Here is a 19,313-nt window from a genome sequence, read left to right on the forward strand (position 1 = left end):
TACACTCCCCACACAGCCTGGCCAGGTTGGAGGTCTTGCCCCCACCCTATATGTGAGGCACAGATCAGGGCAGGCTTTGACAGTCTAATACCAAGAGAAGCCAAGATTAGAGTCCTTTCTTCCAGATTGACTTTTATTAATAACATTGGTAGTATGGTTTAACCCATGTTTATGTCCAATTTAGGGCATACAGTGTAGGTTAGTGGTTAAAACTATGTTGAGTCAGATTGCCTAGATTCACATCTCTTACTACCATTTACTCTCTCTGAGCCAAAATCTCCTTATCTATAAAATGGGGAAAATAGGTCCATTGTGAGACTTAGATACTGCACTCAGGGCATGGCACAGGCTCAACAAACATTGCTACCACTGTTCAATTGAGTACATTCTGGCATTTGCTCTTGTATCTTTTACTGTTGTGCACATTCAACTGCTTCATGAAAATGAATATTATAAGTTCTACCATGTAAGCTCCATGCAGCCACGCGTTTTGCCTGTCTAGCACATAGTAGTTGCTCAACAAACACATTTTGAATGAATGATTATAAGTTAATTCTACAGTACCTGGCCCTATGCTAGGCCCATAGAAACTACTCAGCAAGGTATATGTGAAATTCATTTTCACTCTTGAAGGCAAGGTCCCCAAAAGCATTTATCTGGATTGCCTGTGAGAGATCAAAAATGCATATTCAAAAGTGATGGAGGTGCCAGGTGTGGTGGCTCACACCAGTAATCCCAGCACTTTGGAAGGCTGAGGCGGGTGGATACCTCAGGTCAGGAGTTTGAGAACTGCCTGCCCAACATGGTGAAACCCCGTCTCTACGAAAAATATAAAAAATTAGCTGGGCATGGTGGCAGGCACCTGCAATCCCAGCTACTTGGGAGGCCAAAGTAGAGAATCACTTGAACTTGGGAGGCAGAGGCGCGATCGTGCCACTGCACTCCAGCTGGGGCAACAAGAGTGAACACCATCTCAGGGAAATAAAAAGTGATGGAGGAAGAGAAGAGGAGGTGCAAGGAAGAGAAAGAAAACCATTTGAATATAAATCGCCAGGAGATATGACTTTGTATGATTTATTTCTGCCCTATAGTGATAAGCATATTGAGAGTAACGAGATATTAGAATGACATCATATCAGAAATCTTCACAATCTCTCCTTGAATGCACAAAAGAGAGGGGAACTATCTCTGCTCTCAGTGGGTAAAGGCACCAGATATAACAAGGTTAAGAAATGGAAGGAGAAGTGGTTAGGGCAGGGTGACAGGGCCAACGGTCCCAATAAGTTTCAACTACTAGATCTGTGGAGAGAGAGAGAGAGAGAGAGAGAGAGAGAGAGAGACAGACAGACAGACAGACAGACAGACGGTCAGACAGACAGATAGACAGTCAGATACTGGCCTTTATAGCCTGAAATACTCCTCCAAGGTCATACATGGATTTCTGAGCTCATTTCTCTACTGTGGTCACGCATTTCTCTAATGCAGCCCCCTTGGCAGATGATGGTATACGTTTCAGGGTCAGGACACAGGGGTGGGTCTTGGGGTCATGGAACAGTGTGAGGGCTACCGGCTTTGTAGGGATTGAATCAGGACCCTACCTCATAAGTACCAGATCCTTGGATTAGCAAATCCATACACTAAAAAACTCAAATGTAATATCTTGAATAGCATTCCACTGCCACTGAAGAATAAAGTCAAAACTCCTGGGGCTGGTACGTGAGGCCCTATAGATGCAGGCTCCAGCGTCATTTCAACCTTGGGTCTCATCATTTCCTGCAGCCTCTGCTCCTACTTAGGGTTTCCTCTAGCGTGTGTCCTGGAATCTTCTGGCTCCTACCCCCACACTGTGCTTAGGCTGGTTTCTCTTCTTCGAATGCCTGCATTCATCTGTCTGGATGCTTCTCGTCCCTCAAAGGTGGGCTGAAATGCCATCTCCATCAATCAATCCATCTGTCAATCAAAGACTAACCAACCACACTGATTAAGTGTTTTCAACTTCAAGGCACTCGGCTTAAACAAACAGGAAGGACTAAGACAAAGCCCCGGGCACAGAGAGGCTCTCTGTATACTTTCTGGTACTTTCCCTATTTTAACATTTTAAAAATCTTGTATTGTTGCTTACATACTCATGGATAAGATTCTTAAGAGTGATGGCCAGGGATGTGCCTGATTCATTTGTATCCTCCTCATGGAATCTGTGGAGCTCAGTATAATGGCATCTAATAGATGTGCAATAAACGTCTCTGGAAATGATCCAAGTTCAGGATCCTAGAAGCCTAAGACAGTGCCTGCCACACAGGAAGTACTCAGTACATACGTGATGTGGGCAGATGCACTGAAGCAAAGCTGCGAGTGACTTCTCTGGTAGCAAAAGAATCACAAAGACATTGGGTGCTTTGTTCAAGGCCAACACGAAGACCCAAAGTGGAAACCAGAATGTTACACATTCCACATGATAATGAAAGACAGCAGTGTTTCACAGAGCACGAGAAATCCCTCCTGTGACAAATAACGCTGCATTCCCTAGCAAACAAAAGGGAGATTCTGTTCTGAGACACATATTTAAAGAAAACATGTCAGTATCAACAAAATGTCTTTCTCCATACTTAGAGGGGTAATCCACAGAGAAGCACTGAAGACAGACCTGGGCTTTTGTTTATTTTCAGCCTTCTCCTTCTCTTGTGGTGACCCCAGTCCTTTTAACCACACAGTTCAAAAGGTGCAGAGAGACACACTGCAGGAAACCAGAATGTAGTGACTTTATGATATTTGTCTTTAAAATTAAAGACTTTAAAAAGCCGCTGCCTGGACCACGACTCGGTGATAAAAAGGAATGAATTATTGATACATAAAAGAACTTGGATGAATTTCCAAAGAATTATGTTGAGTTAAAAGAGCCAATCCCCCAAAGGGTACATCTGGATGATTCCGTTTATATAAAATTCTTGAAATGATAAAATTATAGAAATGGAGCAGAGATCAGTGGTTGCCAGGCATCAGAGATGGGAATGGGAGGGAGGAGGGAAATGGGTGCGACTGTGTAAAGGTAACCTGGGGAGCCTTGTGACGACAGAGCTGTTCTGTGTCTTGACTGCTGTCAACATCAGTATCCTGACTGCGGGGCTGTGCTACAGTTTTGCAAGATTGAAGGAAACCGGGTAAAAGATGTTAAATATTATTGTCTTACAACTGCATGTGAATCTATGGTTATCTCAAAATTATAAGTTTATTATTGGCATGGTGGCGCGTTCCTGTAATCCCAGCTACTCAGGAGGCTGAGGCAGGAGAATTGCCTGAACCCAGGAGGCGGAGGTTGCGGTGAGCCGAGATCACGCCATTGCACTCCAGCCTGGGTAACAAGAGCGAAACTCTGTCTCAAAAAAAAAAAAAAGTTTATTATTTTCCAAAACAATCAAGTTGAAGGATTCACACTTCCTGGTTTCAAAATTTACTACAAAGCTACAGTATTCAAACAGGGCAGTACTTACATAAAGACAGAGATCAATCAATAGAATAGAAAAGAACACCTAGAAATACACTCTCACAAATATGGTGAAATGATTTTCAACAAGGGTGTCAAGACCATTCGATGGGGAAAGGACATGTTTTTCAACAAATGATGTTGGAAAAACTGGATATCCACATGCAAAAGAGTGAAGTTAGACCCATTTCGCATCCCATATGTAAAAATGAACTCAGAATAAATCAGAGACCAAAATATAAGTGCTACAGACCTTTACAAGTAAACATAGAAAGTTTCATGACACTGAATTTGGCAATGATTTCTAGGATCTGACACCAAAAGCATGGACAATAAAAGAAAAAAAAATGAACTGGACTTCATCAAAATTTAAAACTCCATGTATATTATAGGACACAGTCAACAGAATGAAAAGGCAATCTATGGAATGGGAGGAAATAGTGGCAAATGATATATCTAAGGGGTTGACATCCAGAATATGTAAAGAACTCCTGCAACTCAACAACAACAAAAAGAACCCAATTTAAAAAATGGGCAAAGGACTTAATTAGACATTTCTCCAAAGAAGACACACAAATGGCCAGTAAGCATATAAAAAGATGCTCAACATCATTAATCATCAAGGAAATGCAAAACAAAACCACAATGAGATACCACGTGACACACAGGATGGCTACTATCAGACAAATCAGAAAATAGCAAGTGTTGGTGAGGATGTGGAGAAACTGGAACCCTTGTGCACTATTGGTGGGAATGCAAAGCGGTATCGTTGCCATGGAAAACAGTACAACGGTTCCTCAAAAAACCAAAAGTAGAATTACCATACAATCCATTAATTCCACTTCTGGGCATATACCCAAAAGAACTGAGAGCAGGTCTCAAAGAAATGGCAGCACACTCACGCTCCTAGAAGCATTATTCATCATAGCTAAAATGTGGAAGCAACCCATGCGTTAATCCATGGATGAATGGACAGACAAAATGTGGTATATACATACACTGGATTATTTAACCTTAGAAAAGAAGGGAATTCTGACCCATGCTACCACATGGAAGAAGCTTAAGGACATCATGCTAAGTGAAAGAAGCCAGCACAAAAAGACAAATTCACTTATATGAGGTACCTAGAGGAGTCAAATTCATAGAGACAAAAAATTAGAATGGCGCTTGCCAAGGGCTGGGGGGAAAGAGAGATGGAGAGTTATTATTTAAGGGGCACAGAGTTTCAGTTTTGCAAGATGGAAAGAGTTCTGGAGATGAATTGCACAACAATGTGAATGTACTTACCATGACTAACTGTAGTTAAAAGTACTAAAAATTATAAATTTCATTTGTATATTTTATCAAAACTAAAAAAAATAAATAAAATCCAGAACAACAACAAAGCTTAATTAAAAAGAAAAAGTTACAAAGCCGCCGTCTCCCTGATCCAAGTCCTTGTCACTGTGTCTTAGTTTTCCAAACCAGTGGGATGAGAAAAGGATCCCATTACTTAACAAGACCTCAAAGACTGTTAAAGTCTGGAGCTGCCTGAGCACCAAGCTTTTCTAACGTCTTTAACTAACTTTATGTCCATTTGATTCACATTCCCTCTGTCTGTTACTTAGTTCACCTGAAGTTACTATCAGCTTCTCAGTGATGATTTAAAATGTGCTACTTATTCACCTTTGCACTTGACCTTAGGTAGCAGCAAATGGAGAAGTCAAAAACCACAGATTATGTAATGTCAGTTAATGGATTTCCAGCAGTGAAAAAAAAAAAAAAACCACCACAGATTAGAGAAATGGAAAACAGAGCCTTTTTCTCCCCAGAGCCGCCCTTTTTAATTTGTCTATTTCTGCTAGACTCCAAGGGTAGCGAGGGCAGGACTTATCCTCTTTTTGGGTTTTACCACATATAGATGCTCAGTGAACTTTTGTTGACTGAGTGAAGTTCTAAGCACAGCCACATGTGTTCCGCCCATAAATGTTTATGCTGTCACGTCCCCTCTTTTCAAACATGACTGACATGGTGACTTAGTAATTTAGTATGAAGAAAATAAAAGGAATTTCCAAGGAGAGTTTATGGATAAATAGCCACTTTTGAGAAGACGAGAGAAATACACATCCTCTAACAATTCTGGTTTAGCAGCGCTCACTACTGGTTTGATGTCCCTACAAAGCTGGAAAAAACAACTGAATCGAAGTTGGTTTGCGCACTTTGCACAGACCCCCATGCACATACATAACTCCCAGAAACGCAATTATATATGGTGCAAGTTGAAATCCCTCAGATAGTAGGCTATAACTCCCTTCCAGTTCTTCCCCAGTGAGCCACAAAGTCACCTTTACAATTTTATTTCAACCAGAGCAACACCATTTTTCATAATTACAGAGTTTTAATTTATTTTATGTGAGTGTCCAGCCTTTGATGTATTGAGCTAATTAAGTGAAACATGGTTAAAAACCAAAGATACAAAAGGGAATTTTGGTAGAAAGTAAAAATAGAGAATTTTTTTAAGGAACCCAAAGTAGTACGAGTTGTTGTCATGGTCATTCAAAGGGAGGCTTTCGCTTTAACCACATAAAAATAGAGTCTGACCTGTAAAGCCTGGTTGGTTCTGTTCCCCTTATTCTCCTTCAGTCTTCCTCCTCCTGACGTCTTCACGACAGCCACTGGACATTGTTCCTGGAATGGAAACATCCCGTCAATGTCCGCATGGGTGATAAATTCGAAGTGTGCAACAAACATAAAAGAGAAGGTAGGACTAGGCAGTCACAGACATTTATTTTTCATTAAACTTTTTTTTTTTTTTTTTGAGACAGAGTCTCACTGTGTCTCCCAGGCTGGAGTGCAGTGGCATGATCTTGGCTCACTGCAACCTCTACTTCCCGGGTTCTAGCGATTCTCCTGCCTTAGCCTCCCAAGTAGCTGGGATTACAGGTGTGAGGCACCACACCTGGCTAATTTTGTATTTTTAGTAGAGACGAGGTTTCTCCATGTTGGTCAGGCTGGTCTCGAACTTCTGACCTCAGGTAAGACACCTGCCTCAGCCTCCCAAAATGCTGGGATTATAGGCATGAGCCACTGCCCCCGGCGGTTAAGCCTTACAATACCAAAAAATGTCACTTTACCTGGTTTCTCTTATAATCAGAAGGGTCACAAGCTGTGAAGGGGTGGATACACCTTCTCACACTTTTACACCACGCGCAGCCAGTTTCCACGCATGCTGGGCATCTAGCAACACAGAAAACCGACTTAATTCCTGCATTTTTAGGACAATGTTCACATCCTAGAATTTCCCTCTGTGATGCGGCATGCAAGCATTTAAAAGAAGACCAAAAAAAAAAAAAAAAAATCCCTGGACAGATTGAGAGAAAGCAGGAAGAGAGGACAGTCCTGTGAGGCTTTGTGCCCTGCTCTCGGAAGCCCTCAGGTTGATGGGCCAGAGTGGCACCTGCAGGGGTGTTGCCATGGAAACCTGAAGCTGGGTCACCTGCTGGTCTGTAAGTAACAACCCAGTGAATCTGTTTCTGAATCCAGTTCTGCTATTTGTCTATTCTCAGGTAAGTCCTTCTGGAGACGGATCTCTCTCTCCCTGCCTCTACCCACCCTGCCTTCCAAAATCAGGAAGCCCTCACTCACGCCAGCAGTCACACTGCAAACTGCCTGGAAGATGTGAGACAGAAAGTGTTAGCTGGCAAGCAGAGGCAACGAGGGGCCTGTGTTTGCTTCATAATCAAATTAAGAAGAATTGTGTGTCTACTAATCAAATCACCTATCATGATTGGGTAAACTGTGGAGGACTTAAAAAGCACTTATGAGAAGGGATGTGAAAAACGGAAATCCCGTTAGATCTGGAAACGTGGCTAAGCGGGGCCAGAGGAAGCCTCAGCTCTAGCAAGGGGCGCTAGCGCAGGGCAAGCGGACCCAGTTTGTATTTTATACCTTCTCCAAGAAATGAGGAAACATTCTGAGACTCTGACCTACAGAAACTGCAGTTTCCATGGAAGGAGAAGACACCCTGGCTTTTGCGTGGATCCGGCCACCTAAGTGAGCTAAGCCGGGTCTGTGATTTGCACGCTTCTTCTACCCCCGGGGTGTGATTACCGTACTAAGTGCTTTCCTAACAGGAAGCAGTTACCTATGGAAAGGGCGCTCACCCTCCCTGGGGGACCTAGGTCTGAGGTCTAGTTCTTAATTACCGAGTTGTGGGACCTGGGGCGAGTCGGTTCCTTTCATCTGGCCTTTAAAACTGAGCATCAGGGGAGCTATGTTATCTTTCAACTGTCTGAGTTATACAATTCTATTTAATTCTTCCCCTTTTTTCCTATTTTCATGAACTTCTGAGGTTTTCCGTAGCAATTTTTGTATTTTTTTCTTCCTAAATTCATTCTGTTTCTTAGCAATAATTGAATGGGGCCTTGTGTCATCTTTTTCAAAGTGCCTCGGTGGAGGAGATTAGGCCCAGGGGCTCTTGTTCTAATCGTTCAAGAGCAGCCTCCCAGCTCAGCTTCAAGCTCAAATTCATTTTCCCCAGAGAAACCATGGCTCCCAGGCCAGGCCAAAAGAAACTCCCATTTGGTACTCGCACAGCTGGTCGATCAAACCATGGTGTTATCTACAGTCGCTCCTCATGCAGCCTCCCAAGGTGCCCTGGGGACCTCTGTCCCAACTTCCAGTTGGAATGTCAGGCATCTGAGAAACAGATTTCCTGTGTCCTCCTGCTGCTTTAGAAGCAAAGAGTGAGGTTTGGCACTAACTCGGGGGCCTATGTAGCTCAAAGGGGCCAAATATGGTGAAAAGGGGGGCAGCAGGAACATGTTCTTTTGGTGAAAGGGACCTCACCTTGTTCTTCTTGAGTATGACTTCTTACCCCTAGGCTCAATGCTTTTCGTTCCACCCAAATTCCCGAAGCCATCCCAATCAGGAGAGAACCTAGCAGCACTCCTTCTTCTTCTTCTTCTTCTTCTTTTTTTTTTTTTTTTGAGACAGTCTCATTCTGTCGCTTAGGCTGGAGTGCAGTGGCGCCATCTCGGCTCACTGCAACCTCTGCCTCCTAGGCTGTGATCCTCCCACCTCAGCCTCCCAAGTAGCTGGGACTCCAGGCACGCACCACTATGCCTAGCTAACTTTTGTATTTTTTGAGATGGCATCTCACTATGTTGCTCAGGCTGGTCTCAAACTCCTGGGCTCAAGTGATCTGCCCACCTAGGCCTCCCAAAGTGCTGGGATGCCAGATGTGAGCCACTGCACGTGGCTTGTCCCTTCTTCTTTACTTACTTCAAGGCTGCTTCTCAGTTTTGGGAAGAACTATTTCCCTGAGGGTATGAACACTTAAGCACGATCTCTCTCCCTTGCATTGCCAGCTTACTAGTCCGGGCTAGAACGTGTGAGCTGAGCTTATTAGCTCAGTGGCTCTCCCACCTCCCATTAGGCCATGCTCCAAAAGGCATTTTGGAAAGTTCTATCTCACAAAAGAGTTCTTTAGGAAATGGAGGAGTCAAACAAATAAGTAAATTAAGACCAACGAGAGAGTATTCAAATTTCAAATAAAATCTTACTCTTTTAATGATAAGCAGTTGGTAAAGTTGAATCTGCCTGATAAATTCCAAGAACCGAAGGAGAACATCACGTTGACAACTGAAACATCTGGAGCGAAGGGAGGAAAAAAGTCATTTATGGTAGATTCCTGCTATAGTCAAGCATAGCTGTAAACGCAAAAAAATTAAATATTTTTGCCTCCTCTGCATAGTGGGCGGGAGCGTGCCAGCTGTTTGCTAACATTTCAATCAGTATGTGGTTCCTTCCCCATGGGCCATTCGCGTCAGGCAGCCGGCGTGCACAGCTCAAGCCTCCAAACAGACTGAGCCCACCTCGAGTTCCAAGCCTCCCATGGATAATCACTAGGAAAAAGTCATTTTACAGCTCATTTACATCTCACGCTCTCCTAGGGATCACTATCTCAGCTTTTAATTGGCCAAGGCATAAGAATAAAACAAGTCACTGAGCAAGAAGTGCCTAGAACATGAAAATCGGAACGTTAGAAATCCTGTACCTTCAGAAAAATCCATATTGCAAATATTTACCTAACATACTCTAAAGGGTAGTTCCCATGGGCAGGGTTGCACAATCTTCTTGGGGGTCGACTGTTACCAAATCTGTGATAAAGGATTTCTTATCTGCCTTTGAAAACCTACTCATTGGTTAGAAAACCCCAAAAGAACAAAATAACAAAGATTTAAAACTTCTAAAATAGCATTAGAGAAACAGAATATTTCCTGTGTCTCCTTAAACATATATACTCTATCCAAGGTAGTGATTCCCAGACCCAGTTGTCTATCAGAATCACCTGAGAAATTTACAAAAATGTAGATTCCAGGGCCATGCTCCTGACTATTCTGATTTAGCAAGACTGGGGTGACTGCTCCCCATGGAACGACTGTATAGAGCCCAGGTTTGGGGCCACACACAGAGTAGCACCTTTCAAATCCCCTTCTGTCCAGGGACCAGTGCTAATAACAAGGTATTAATATCTTTTTCCTTTGATGAATTAATAGGAAAAGGAGATGGTGCTATTTATTTATTTATTTAATTTACTTATTTAAATAGAGACAGGGTTTCACCATGTTGGCCAGGCTGGTCTTGAACTCCTGACCTCAAGTGATCTGCCCACCTCAGCCTCCCAAAGTGCTGGTATTCCAGGCGTGAGCCACTACACCTGCCTGAGAGGGTGCTTTTTAAATCCAAGTCTTGACAAAATAAGAAGCTGGCTTGCCTCCGTTGGCACCCCTAATTTTCTTACTGAAATTTTATTAGTGTGTGTTTCACAAAGTCTAAGAACCCTTACCCTAAGGTGCCTCTCCACAGCAATAACACTCCCCATGAAAGCCAGAATTCCACATAAAATTTGGTTCACGTACAGTGGGTATACGTGAAATGATCATCTTCTGTTCTCAAGACAAAGAGGCCTGGAGGGCTGGCATGACCTCTTTGCAAAAGCCTCTGAACAGACACTTGATACATGTAAGTGAATGAACACAGGGCCAGTCAGCTCTGAGGAACCCCCAGTGAAAATACACTCCAGTGGAATCTGTAAGTGTCCAGTGATGAAGACTGCAAAAGTCACACTTTTTTTCAAGCATCAAATAGGCACAAAACTCTATCTGGAAATATCACATGGAAATGGATATTCATGATTTCTTGTATGAAAGCATTTAACTTAGGTGAACAAAACACAATGATAACAGCACGCTCAAGGAAACACCCTATGAGTGGGTTCAGTTCCCTCTGGCAACCTGGGTTCCAACCCAGGTGTGTGCGTGGAAGATCAAAGGGGTGTTAGAATCACTGAGAAAGAGCAGAATCTGGCAAGAATAAATATGATTTATTTCGTAGTAGAGACCATATGGAAGAGGTGACTTTTCTCCAATGTTTCAAAGCAGAAAGGGAGGCAGGATTTTGTGAAAGTGGGGAGGCTATTCTAGATTCAAAGACCATGGATAAAGGCTTGGCAATGGTCACTGGCTGGCTGAGTACAAGAGGCTGGGAAGCGAATTTGTTTGCCTGTTCAAAATATGTAAGCTATTCAGAAAACGGCAGGTGAAGGGCTGGGTGCAACTGACGGAGGCTCTAAAAGCAACCAACTAGCTTTACAAGGTGATCTCAAATATTTCAGAAACATATTTTATAGGTGAGCAAGGTCTGCATTTCCATGAACAAAATTAACCAGAAGTGCATCACAAAGGCTGCACAGTGTGGACAAAGTAAAGTGGAAAATTGAGGTGATTTTCCAAGCAATCAGACCCAAACAGCCACCAGCCAGTGGCTGAGAGGCATTCTTAAGCTCACATCTCTGGCCTAGTGCATTCGATTACCTTTTGAGGGATTTAGGATCAATTGGGTGCTATGGTCTGAATGTTGATGTCTCCCCAAAATTCATATGTTGGAATCTAATACCCAATGTGATGGTATCAAGCCATGGGGCCTTTGTGAAATGATTAAATCATGAGGGCTGCACCCTCATGAATGTGATTAGTGTCCTTATAAAAGAGGCGTGAGAGGGCTCCCTTGCCCCTTCTGTATGTGAGAATACAGCAACAAGGTGCCATCTGTGAAGCCAGAGGCCAAGCCCTTGGCAGACACTGAATCTGCTGGAGCCTTGACCTTGGACTCCCCAGCCACCAGAGCTGTAAGCAATACATTTCTGTTGTTTCTAAATGATCCAGTCTCAGGTATTTTGTTATAACAGCCAGAATGGATTAAGACATTGGGTAACTCCAGCTCTCACCACAAAACCCACTCAGTTCCATTAATGATCCTCACTCATTCCTGGAGACCTACTCCATGAGCTCAACTCTACTGCTAGTCCTCCTTAACTGAAGAGACTCAGGAGTCCTCCGTCTGCCCACTGCACCTCCTAACCATCTTCTGAATCCACTTCTCTCCATCCCCCTTGGCCTCTCCTCCAGCTCTCACTTTCCCTCTCACCTGGACCCCTCCAGTAGCTTTCCTATCTGATATTTTGGAACTCAGTCTTTAAGTCATTCCCTTCTTTGGTCCATCCTCCACCTTCAAGCCATTCATTCATTCAACAAACATTTATTTATTGTGAATGCCTAGGTTGTGCCAGACACTCTTCTAAGTACAGCAGGGAAGACATCTTCCCAAAGTCCCTGAGGGCTTACATTCCAACAGGAAAGACAGACAATGCACAATTGAACCTTTCTGTAGTATAAATCTGAGTGTGCTGCCAGCCTCCAGCTTAAACCTCTCAGTGTCTCATCACAGCTCCCAGGATTCATGGTTCATAAGACCCTTCACAGTTCCCTGGCTGCCTTCTTTGGTATCCATCTTCTCTCCCTCTCCCCTTTCCACCTTCCCCTACCCCGTTTGCTTTGGCCATATAGAAGCTCTTTTGGTTCTTCAAATAAAGCTTTTTCTCTCCTGGCCATCGGGCAGGTTGGTCTCTGTCCGAAATACTCATCCCCCTCCTCTTTGTCTGGCTCAACTCTACCCTGGAGTCTGGACATCATTTCCTCCAGGAAGCTTTCCTTACCCCTTCCCCTTCTGCCATGTCCAGTAAGGTACATTTCTCATGTGCTTCTCATGGTACTCTATGTTCCCTGCATTTACACACCACATTGTAATGAGCCACTTACTTCTCTCTATCCCTGTGCATAGTCTTTTTTTTTTTAGGGGCAAAGGGGAGTCACCGTATCCCCAGCACATAGCATAGTGCCTCACATATAGTAGATGTTCAATAAACACTTCCTGGATGGATGGATGAATGCAATGAACTCAAGCTGATAGAACACTGGTTGTTAAAATTTCTTTTCAGATCTCTGAATTATCTAAACCATTTGGGTACAGTCGGCCAGTGCTGTCTGGCTTTTCTGCACTCTCCTATCCAGCTCACCCTCCTCTTGTCATCGTCCAGGTATATCTGATAGTGAGGTCTTAGAGTCAGGGAATGAGGTAGAGCAGAGGTGAGGAGAACCCAGGGGAAAGTGGGAACCAGGTGGTAGGGAGCGAGTGAGTCTACAGAGGGGGAACTATTAGGATTCCTTGGGCAACCTGAACTCAAAAGGTTCCCTTGTTTTTTTGACTTTATAACAACAACAACAACCCCCAGAAGAGTCCACATACCTCTGTAGGCTGCTCTGGTTGGGATGCTACAGGTGCAGGTCCAGTTGAGCTGACTTTTATTCTGGCAGAGCTCCCTGCTGGAGTCCACATTCTTCACCATGCACTTTGAGTGTCTCGGAAAGAAGTTTCCCACCATAGTCACTGTAGTCTGTGCAGGGAAGAGATGAGGAAAAAATGATGATTTTTGCATCATTTCCATCTGTCACAGAACCTCACACGATTTCACCCTTTGATCCTGCCATAAGAAGGAGAATTTCCAAGAAGAAATTCTCTCAGCTCTCAGAAGAGCTGATGTAAAGAATAGATGTTTCTGGGTGACAGAGCAAGACCCCGCCTCCAAAAAAAAAATATATAAATATAAAAAAATAGATGTTTTGTTGGTTATTTTGTTTGCCCTTTTGTAAATTGCATATTCTTATTCTTTGACCATTTTTCTGCTTTGTGTGTGTATTTTTCTTATCAGTTTTCAAGAGCTCCCTGCCTGGTGTAGATATTAATCTTTATCTGTCATATTTCTGACACATATTTTCTTCTAATCTACTGTTTGTCTTGTAACTTTTGCTTTTGGCCTCTTCTACCCTTACACAGTGTGCTTTTAAGTAATCAAATATAGGGTTTCTTGTCTTGGCTATAAAGTGCTTTCCAAACTCTAGTTTACGGACAAATATAAAATTGTTCCAACGTCTTTACTGCTTTATTTTTTAAGCTTATGTCTTTAATCCATCTGGAACTTATTTTTATATAGAGTGTGAGATAAAGGTCCAACTTTATTTTTATCCAGATGGTTAATCAATTATGTCATCACAGCCATTTATTAAACAAAAAACAAACCTCCTTTTCCCACTGAACTGAAATGCCATTTTGTCCTATATTAAATTTCCATTTATCTGGAATCTATTTCTGAACTCTGCTCTTTTCTAATAATCTATTGATCTACTTCTATTTCAATGTCATTAAGTTTTTACTCCTGTAATTTTAAATATATTTAGCATCTGATAAGGCAAATCTCTCCTTCTTTATCTCTATTTTCATAATTTTCTTAGCACTTCCTGGACATTATTCATCCATATGAACTTTAAGTTCATTTTATCCAAAGGGGTTGAGGGGACTGAGTCTAAATGAAATCGTATTAAATATATGCCTTAATATTAGAAAAATTCATATCTTTATGATATTAAGTATTCTCATCCAAAAACATGACTTTGTTTTCATCTGTTTCTCTTTGATCTAGGGTTCATTTAAGAGGGTGTGCCTTGATGATCTCCTAGGTGTTAAGATACATTTGTATTCCTTATTGCTAATATTGTTAGATAATGATTAAAGAAGGTGGTCTGTGAAATGTGCTTTTAGAATTAGTTAAGGTTTTGCTTGTGGTCAAACATAACGATCAAATTTGGATGAGAGAGTGTTTTGTGTGTGTGTGTCTGTATGTGTACAGGGGTATGTCTTTGTGCCTGTACATGTGTGTATGCGTATAGCAGGGACACAACAAGACAATCTGGAAATTTCTCCAAAGTAACTTTTTCCCAAGGAAATGATCCAAAGGAACAAGGCAGTCAGGTCTCCTGTTCAGAAGGAAAATTATGGGAATTAACATGCCAAAGTGGACTCCTTTTGCATCAGGAGCATGATGGGATCTGGCGGGAATGTGGGCTAAGTAAAAGGAACCTGGGAGTACAGGAAGTGGTCACCTTATCAGTGCCTATGAAGAGCCATAGTCTAGACAAGCAGGCAGCTGTCTGTCTTCTGTTATACTTCTCACTTCCTCCCAGACTTTCTGCACTGCCACCTAAGACTCTGGTGTCTCCCTGGTTCTCAAATAAGCTTGTTAAGTCTAATCTGGCTCCTGGAGGTCACCCCTATCTTTCCATTGTCAAAAAGTTCTGTTCTGGACCATATTATCATGCTGGAAGAAGGCCATTCTTTCAGCCCACTTCACCTGGACTGGAGTTCAATTATCTTGAGGGAATTCTGAGCACAGTACCAAATCCCAAACCATTCCCACTCACTCATCTTCAACAAATGACTGAACTCTCATTCACGCTGAGTCTTCAACCCAGCATTTATATCTGCACCACACATCTTATTAAAGCCATGGAAGAGGATAAGTTTGTCTAGAGACAAAATAGAGAGTAAGAAGTGGCTCCCAATATTTAGAGGTAGGGAGAGAAGGAACCAGCAAGGGAACAGAGGCCTGGCCACAGAGAAGGAGGAGAGCAGGCAGTGGGCGTGCCATGGAAAGCAATGGAAAAGACGGTTTCAAGAATGCTGCCTCTCCGCCAAGTAACGTAAGCACCATATAGTGCCTGCTGGAATGGCAGCATGGAGTTCACTAGTGACCTTAGCAAGACCGGTTCAGGGAAAGAGTGGGGCAGAAACCAGGTTGGAGTGGACCTAAAAAGAGAAGACAGCATGTTTTTTTCAGATGCAGTGGAAGGAGAGAGGAACCAGTGAGGTGAAGGTATTTTTGTGTGACTTGGGTTCCGGAGGAGTATGGTTAAAAAGCTGAAGGTTGTCCTAAGAAACCCAGCATGGGACTCCTTACCAGGCTGATAGAGTTTTTTTTTTTTTTTTGAGACATAGTTTTGCTCTTGTTGCCCAGGCTGGAGTGCAATGAATGGCATGATCTCGGCTCACCACAACCTCCACCTCCAGGTTCTAGTGATTCTCCTGCCTCAGCCTCCTGAGTAGCTGGGATTACAGGCATGTGACACCATGCCTGGTTAATTTTTTTTTTTTTTTTTAGTAGAGATGGGGTTTCTCCATGTTGGTCAGGCTGGTCTTGAACTCCTGACCTCAGGTGATCCACCCGCCTCAGGCTCCCGAAGTGCTGGGATTACAGGCATGAGCCACTATGCCTGGCTCAGGCTGATGGCTCTTTCTTGAATCAAACTGGATAAAGAGGAAGTAAAGACTTAAAGGGAGAGAGGGGATGCAGAGGCCACTGGGGTGTCAATTAGCTGGCAATATCCACGGGGCCAAAGAATTACTTGCTGCACAACACTCTTATCAGGCCAACATATCTTATTTTACTGAATCATTCCTTATTGCTAAACAGTTTCATTATTTCCAGGTTTCTAATTCTATAAATGCTACTGCAAGAGCATCTTTATGCTTAGGGATTTTCTTCTTTCAAGTTATTTCCTCGGGATTCTAAGGCTGAAATTAATGCTTTAAACAGAATGAATTCATGACTTTTGAAACCTGCTGCCAAATTGCTTTCCAAAAAGGTTGTGCTAATTGGCACCACCAACACTGGCTGTTAGCATAGCTTATTATCGCTTTAATTTGTATTTATTTGAAAACTAGTGAGGTTGAACATATTTCCATATTTATATCTACTTTCTGAATCTCCTCTTGTGAGAATATATGTGTTTTGGCCCACTTATTTTTTGGTGTGTTGATGTTTTTCATTTTAATTTTTCTTAGTGTTATTATCTTATAATGAATATTCTGTTTATGGCAAATATTTTCCTGAAGTGTGTGTTTTAGTTAACTCTTTTTTTTTTTCTTTTGAGATGAAGTTTTGCTCTTGTCACTCAGGTTGGAGTGCAATGGCGTGATCTCGGTTCACTGCAGCCTCCACCTCCTGGGTTCAAGCGATTCTCCTGCCTCAGCCTCCCAAGTAGCTGGGATTACAGGCGTCCACCACCACACCTGGCTAATGTTTTTGTATTTTTAGTAGAGACAGGGTTTCACCATGTTGGCCAGGCTGGTCTTGAACTCCTGACCTCAGGTGATCTACCTACTTTGGCCTCCCAAAGTGCTGGGATTACAGGCATGAGCCACCAGGCCCAGCCAAGTTAACTTGTACTTTTTATCATATAGATTTTTTAAAAAAGGAAATCACATATATGAATATCTTTCTTCTGTTATTACATAGTATATTGCTTCAGAGGTAAAATAAATTATCATACTTTCAAATCATGTTCAATTTCATTTTCTGTTACTTCTGTGACTTATCTTTACATATCAATTTCTTAGTCTGAATTTTATTTTTATATTCAATGTAAAACATGAAATTACATTTCCATAGTATAAGCCAGGTTATCTCACACATTTTATGAAATTATTTTTGTTTCCTCTTTATGACATCTGGTCTTTAAAATTTTTACATCTATTTCTGAGCTTTCTACTATACTCTATGTCTATATTCCTATTTTAAAACCAGAATCATGGATTAAATTACTGTTGATTATCTATCTATCTATCTATCTATCTGTCTATCATCTATGTTTGCAATCTAATGGGAGTGGTCTTGCCTAAATAAATTTCTGTTTTTTCAAAATATGTTTTGTATATTTTTGATCAGTTCATGTTATTTCAGATGAATTTCATATTAATTTTAAATAAACACTTATTCAAAATTCATTGGAATTACACGAAGTCAAGAAAAATAGGTGAGTTAGAAGTGACATTTTTATGATATCTTCCCACCAAGAAATGTAGAACATGCCTGAATATGTTCAAGATGTTTTCCATATAGTCTAAGAAAATACTTTGTGTAGTTTTATTTTTATTTATGCTTATGTTTTTAATTGATAAGGTTTTGCTATGATTACTTATAAATAGCCTTAAGACTGGGCACAGTGGCTCATGCCTATAATCCCAGCACTTTGGAAGACCCAGGCAGGTGGATCACCTGAAGGTCAGGAGTTTGAGACCAGCCTGGCCAACATGGTAAAACCCTGTCACTACTTAAAGTATAAAAAATTAGCTGGGCATGGTGGCATGTGCCTGTAATCCCAGCTACTTGGGAGGCTGAGGCAGGAGAATTGCTTGAACCCGGGAGGCAGAGGTTGCAGTGAGCTAAGATAGCGCCATTGCACTCCAGCCTGGGCAACAAGAGTGACACTTTGTCTCAAAAAAAAAAAAAAAAAAAAAAATAGGCCAGGCACCGTGGCTCACGCCTGTAATCCCAGCACTTTGGGAGGCCAAGGCAGACAGATCACGAGGTCAAGAGATCGAAACCATCCTGGCCAATGTGGTGAAACCCCGTCTCTACTAAAGAATATAAAAATTAGCTGGGCATGGTGGCGGGCGCCTGTAATCCCAGCTACTCAGGAGGCTGAGGCAGAAGAATTGCTTGAACCCAGGAGGCGGAGGTTGCAGTGAGCCCAGATCGCACCACTGTACTCCAGCCTGGCACCTGGCGCCTGGCAACAGAGCAAGACTCTGTCTCAAAAAAAAACAAAATAGCCTTAATACACCACTGCTCTGCTATCTAACTACTATTACAAAGAACAGCTTAAGTTAAGTTGTTCAAAGCAAGAATCACTCTTTTTGGTAGCTGTCTCCAACACATATCTCTTAGTAAGAATGGTTTTAAAGCAGGATATGTACCTTGCTCTTTAAGTTTATAGCTGAGTAGTTTTGCTGTTTTTATGAATAGGACCTTTTATTCATGAAGTTAAAAGTTTGTTTTGTTTGACATGTAGTAAGGTTATTGATATTAAATATTTATTGAACATTCAGCACTTTATTCATTTGAATAATTTTTAAAGCTAACGTATTTAGATTCTGAAGACATGCAACCACTTAAGATGAGCAAATAATGGTACCTTTTTAGATTTAAATCAAATAATTATTTGTATTAAATTATTTGTATTATATTGTCTCTTGTGTTACTGCAGTAGACAGAGCTTCACAAATAATGTCAATAATATTAGTGATGGTGGAATTCCTTGGTTTAGTTCTGATTTGTAAAAGAATGTTTTGAGGATGGGTTTGTCACTTATGCCTATAATCCCAGCACTTTGAGAGGCTGAGGTTCTTAAGCCCAGGGGGTTTGAGACCAGCCTGGGCAACACAGGGAGAGCCTATCACTACAAGAAATTTAAAAATTAGCTGGGTATGGTGGTGCACACCTGTAGTCCCAGCTACTTGGGAGGCTGATGTGGGAGATCCCTTAAGCCCAGGAGTTGAAGGCTGCAGTAAGTTATGATCATGCCACTGCACTCCAGCCTAGGTGACAGAGCAAGTCCCTGTCTTAAAAAAAAAAAAGTTTCCCGTGTCTCTCCTCTAGGAACCATATTGCTTAAGAAATAATTTTATTCCAGTTAGTTGGGCATGGTGGCAGACACCTGTAATCCCAGCTACCTGGGAGGCTGAGGCAGGAGAATTGCTTGAACCTGGGAGGTGGAGGTTGCAGTAAGCCGAGACAGCACTACTGCACTCCAGCCTGGGTGACAGAGAGAGACTCCAT

The 19,313-nt window shown here is 42.1% G+C and overlaps 1 protein-coding gene across 1 annotated transcript in view; it reads right to left on the reverse strand.

Moving 5' to 3' along the window:
- PLXNC1 (plexin C1) overlaps positions 1–19,313 on the reverse strand; it is a 160,317-nt gene that overhangs the window by 75,268 nt on the left and 65,736 nt on the right. Inside the window, exons 6-9 of the mRNA XM_064376880.1 lie at positions 13,109–13,256; positions 9,025–9,112; positions 6,595–6,697; positions 6,062–6,148 (exon numbers count right to left, since the gene is read on the reverse strand). Of these exons, the coding sequence (XP_064232950.1) occupies positions 6,062–6,148; positions 6,595–6,697; positions 9,025–9,112; positions 13,109–13,256 (426 nt within the window). The remainder of the gene's footprint in view (positions 1–6,061; positions 6,149–6,594; positions 6,698–9,024; positions 9,113–13,108; positions 13,257–19,313) is intronic.

This window comes from Aotus nancymaae, unplaced genomic scaffold (assembly GCF_030222135.1).
Source record: "Aotus nancymaae isolate 86718 unplaced genomic scaffold, 86718_ANA_hifiasm-v0.15.2.pri h1tg000016l, whole genome shotgun sequence".
In the NCBI taxonomy this organism is placed as follows: Eukaryota; Metazoa; Chordata; class Mammalia; order Primates; family Aotidae; genus Aotus; species Aotus nancymaae.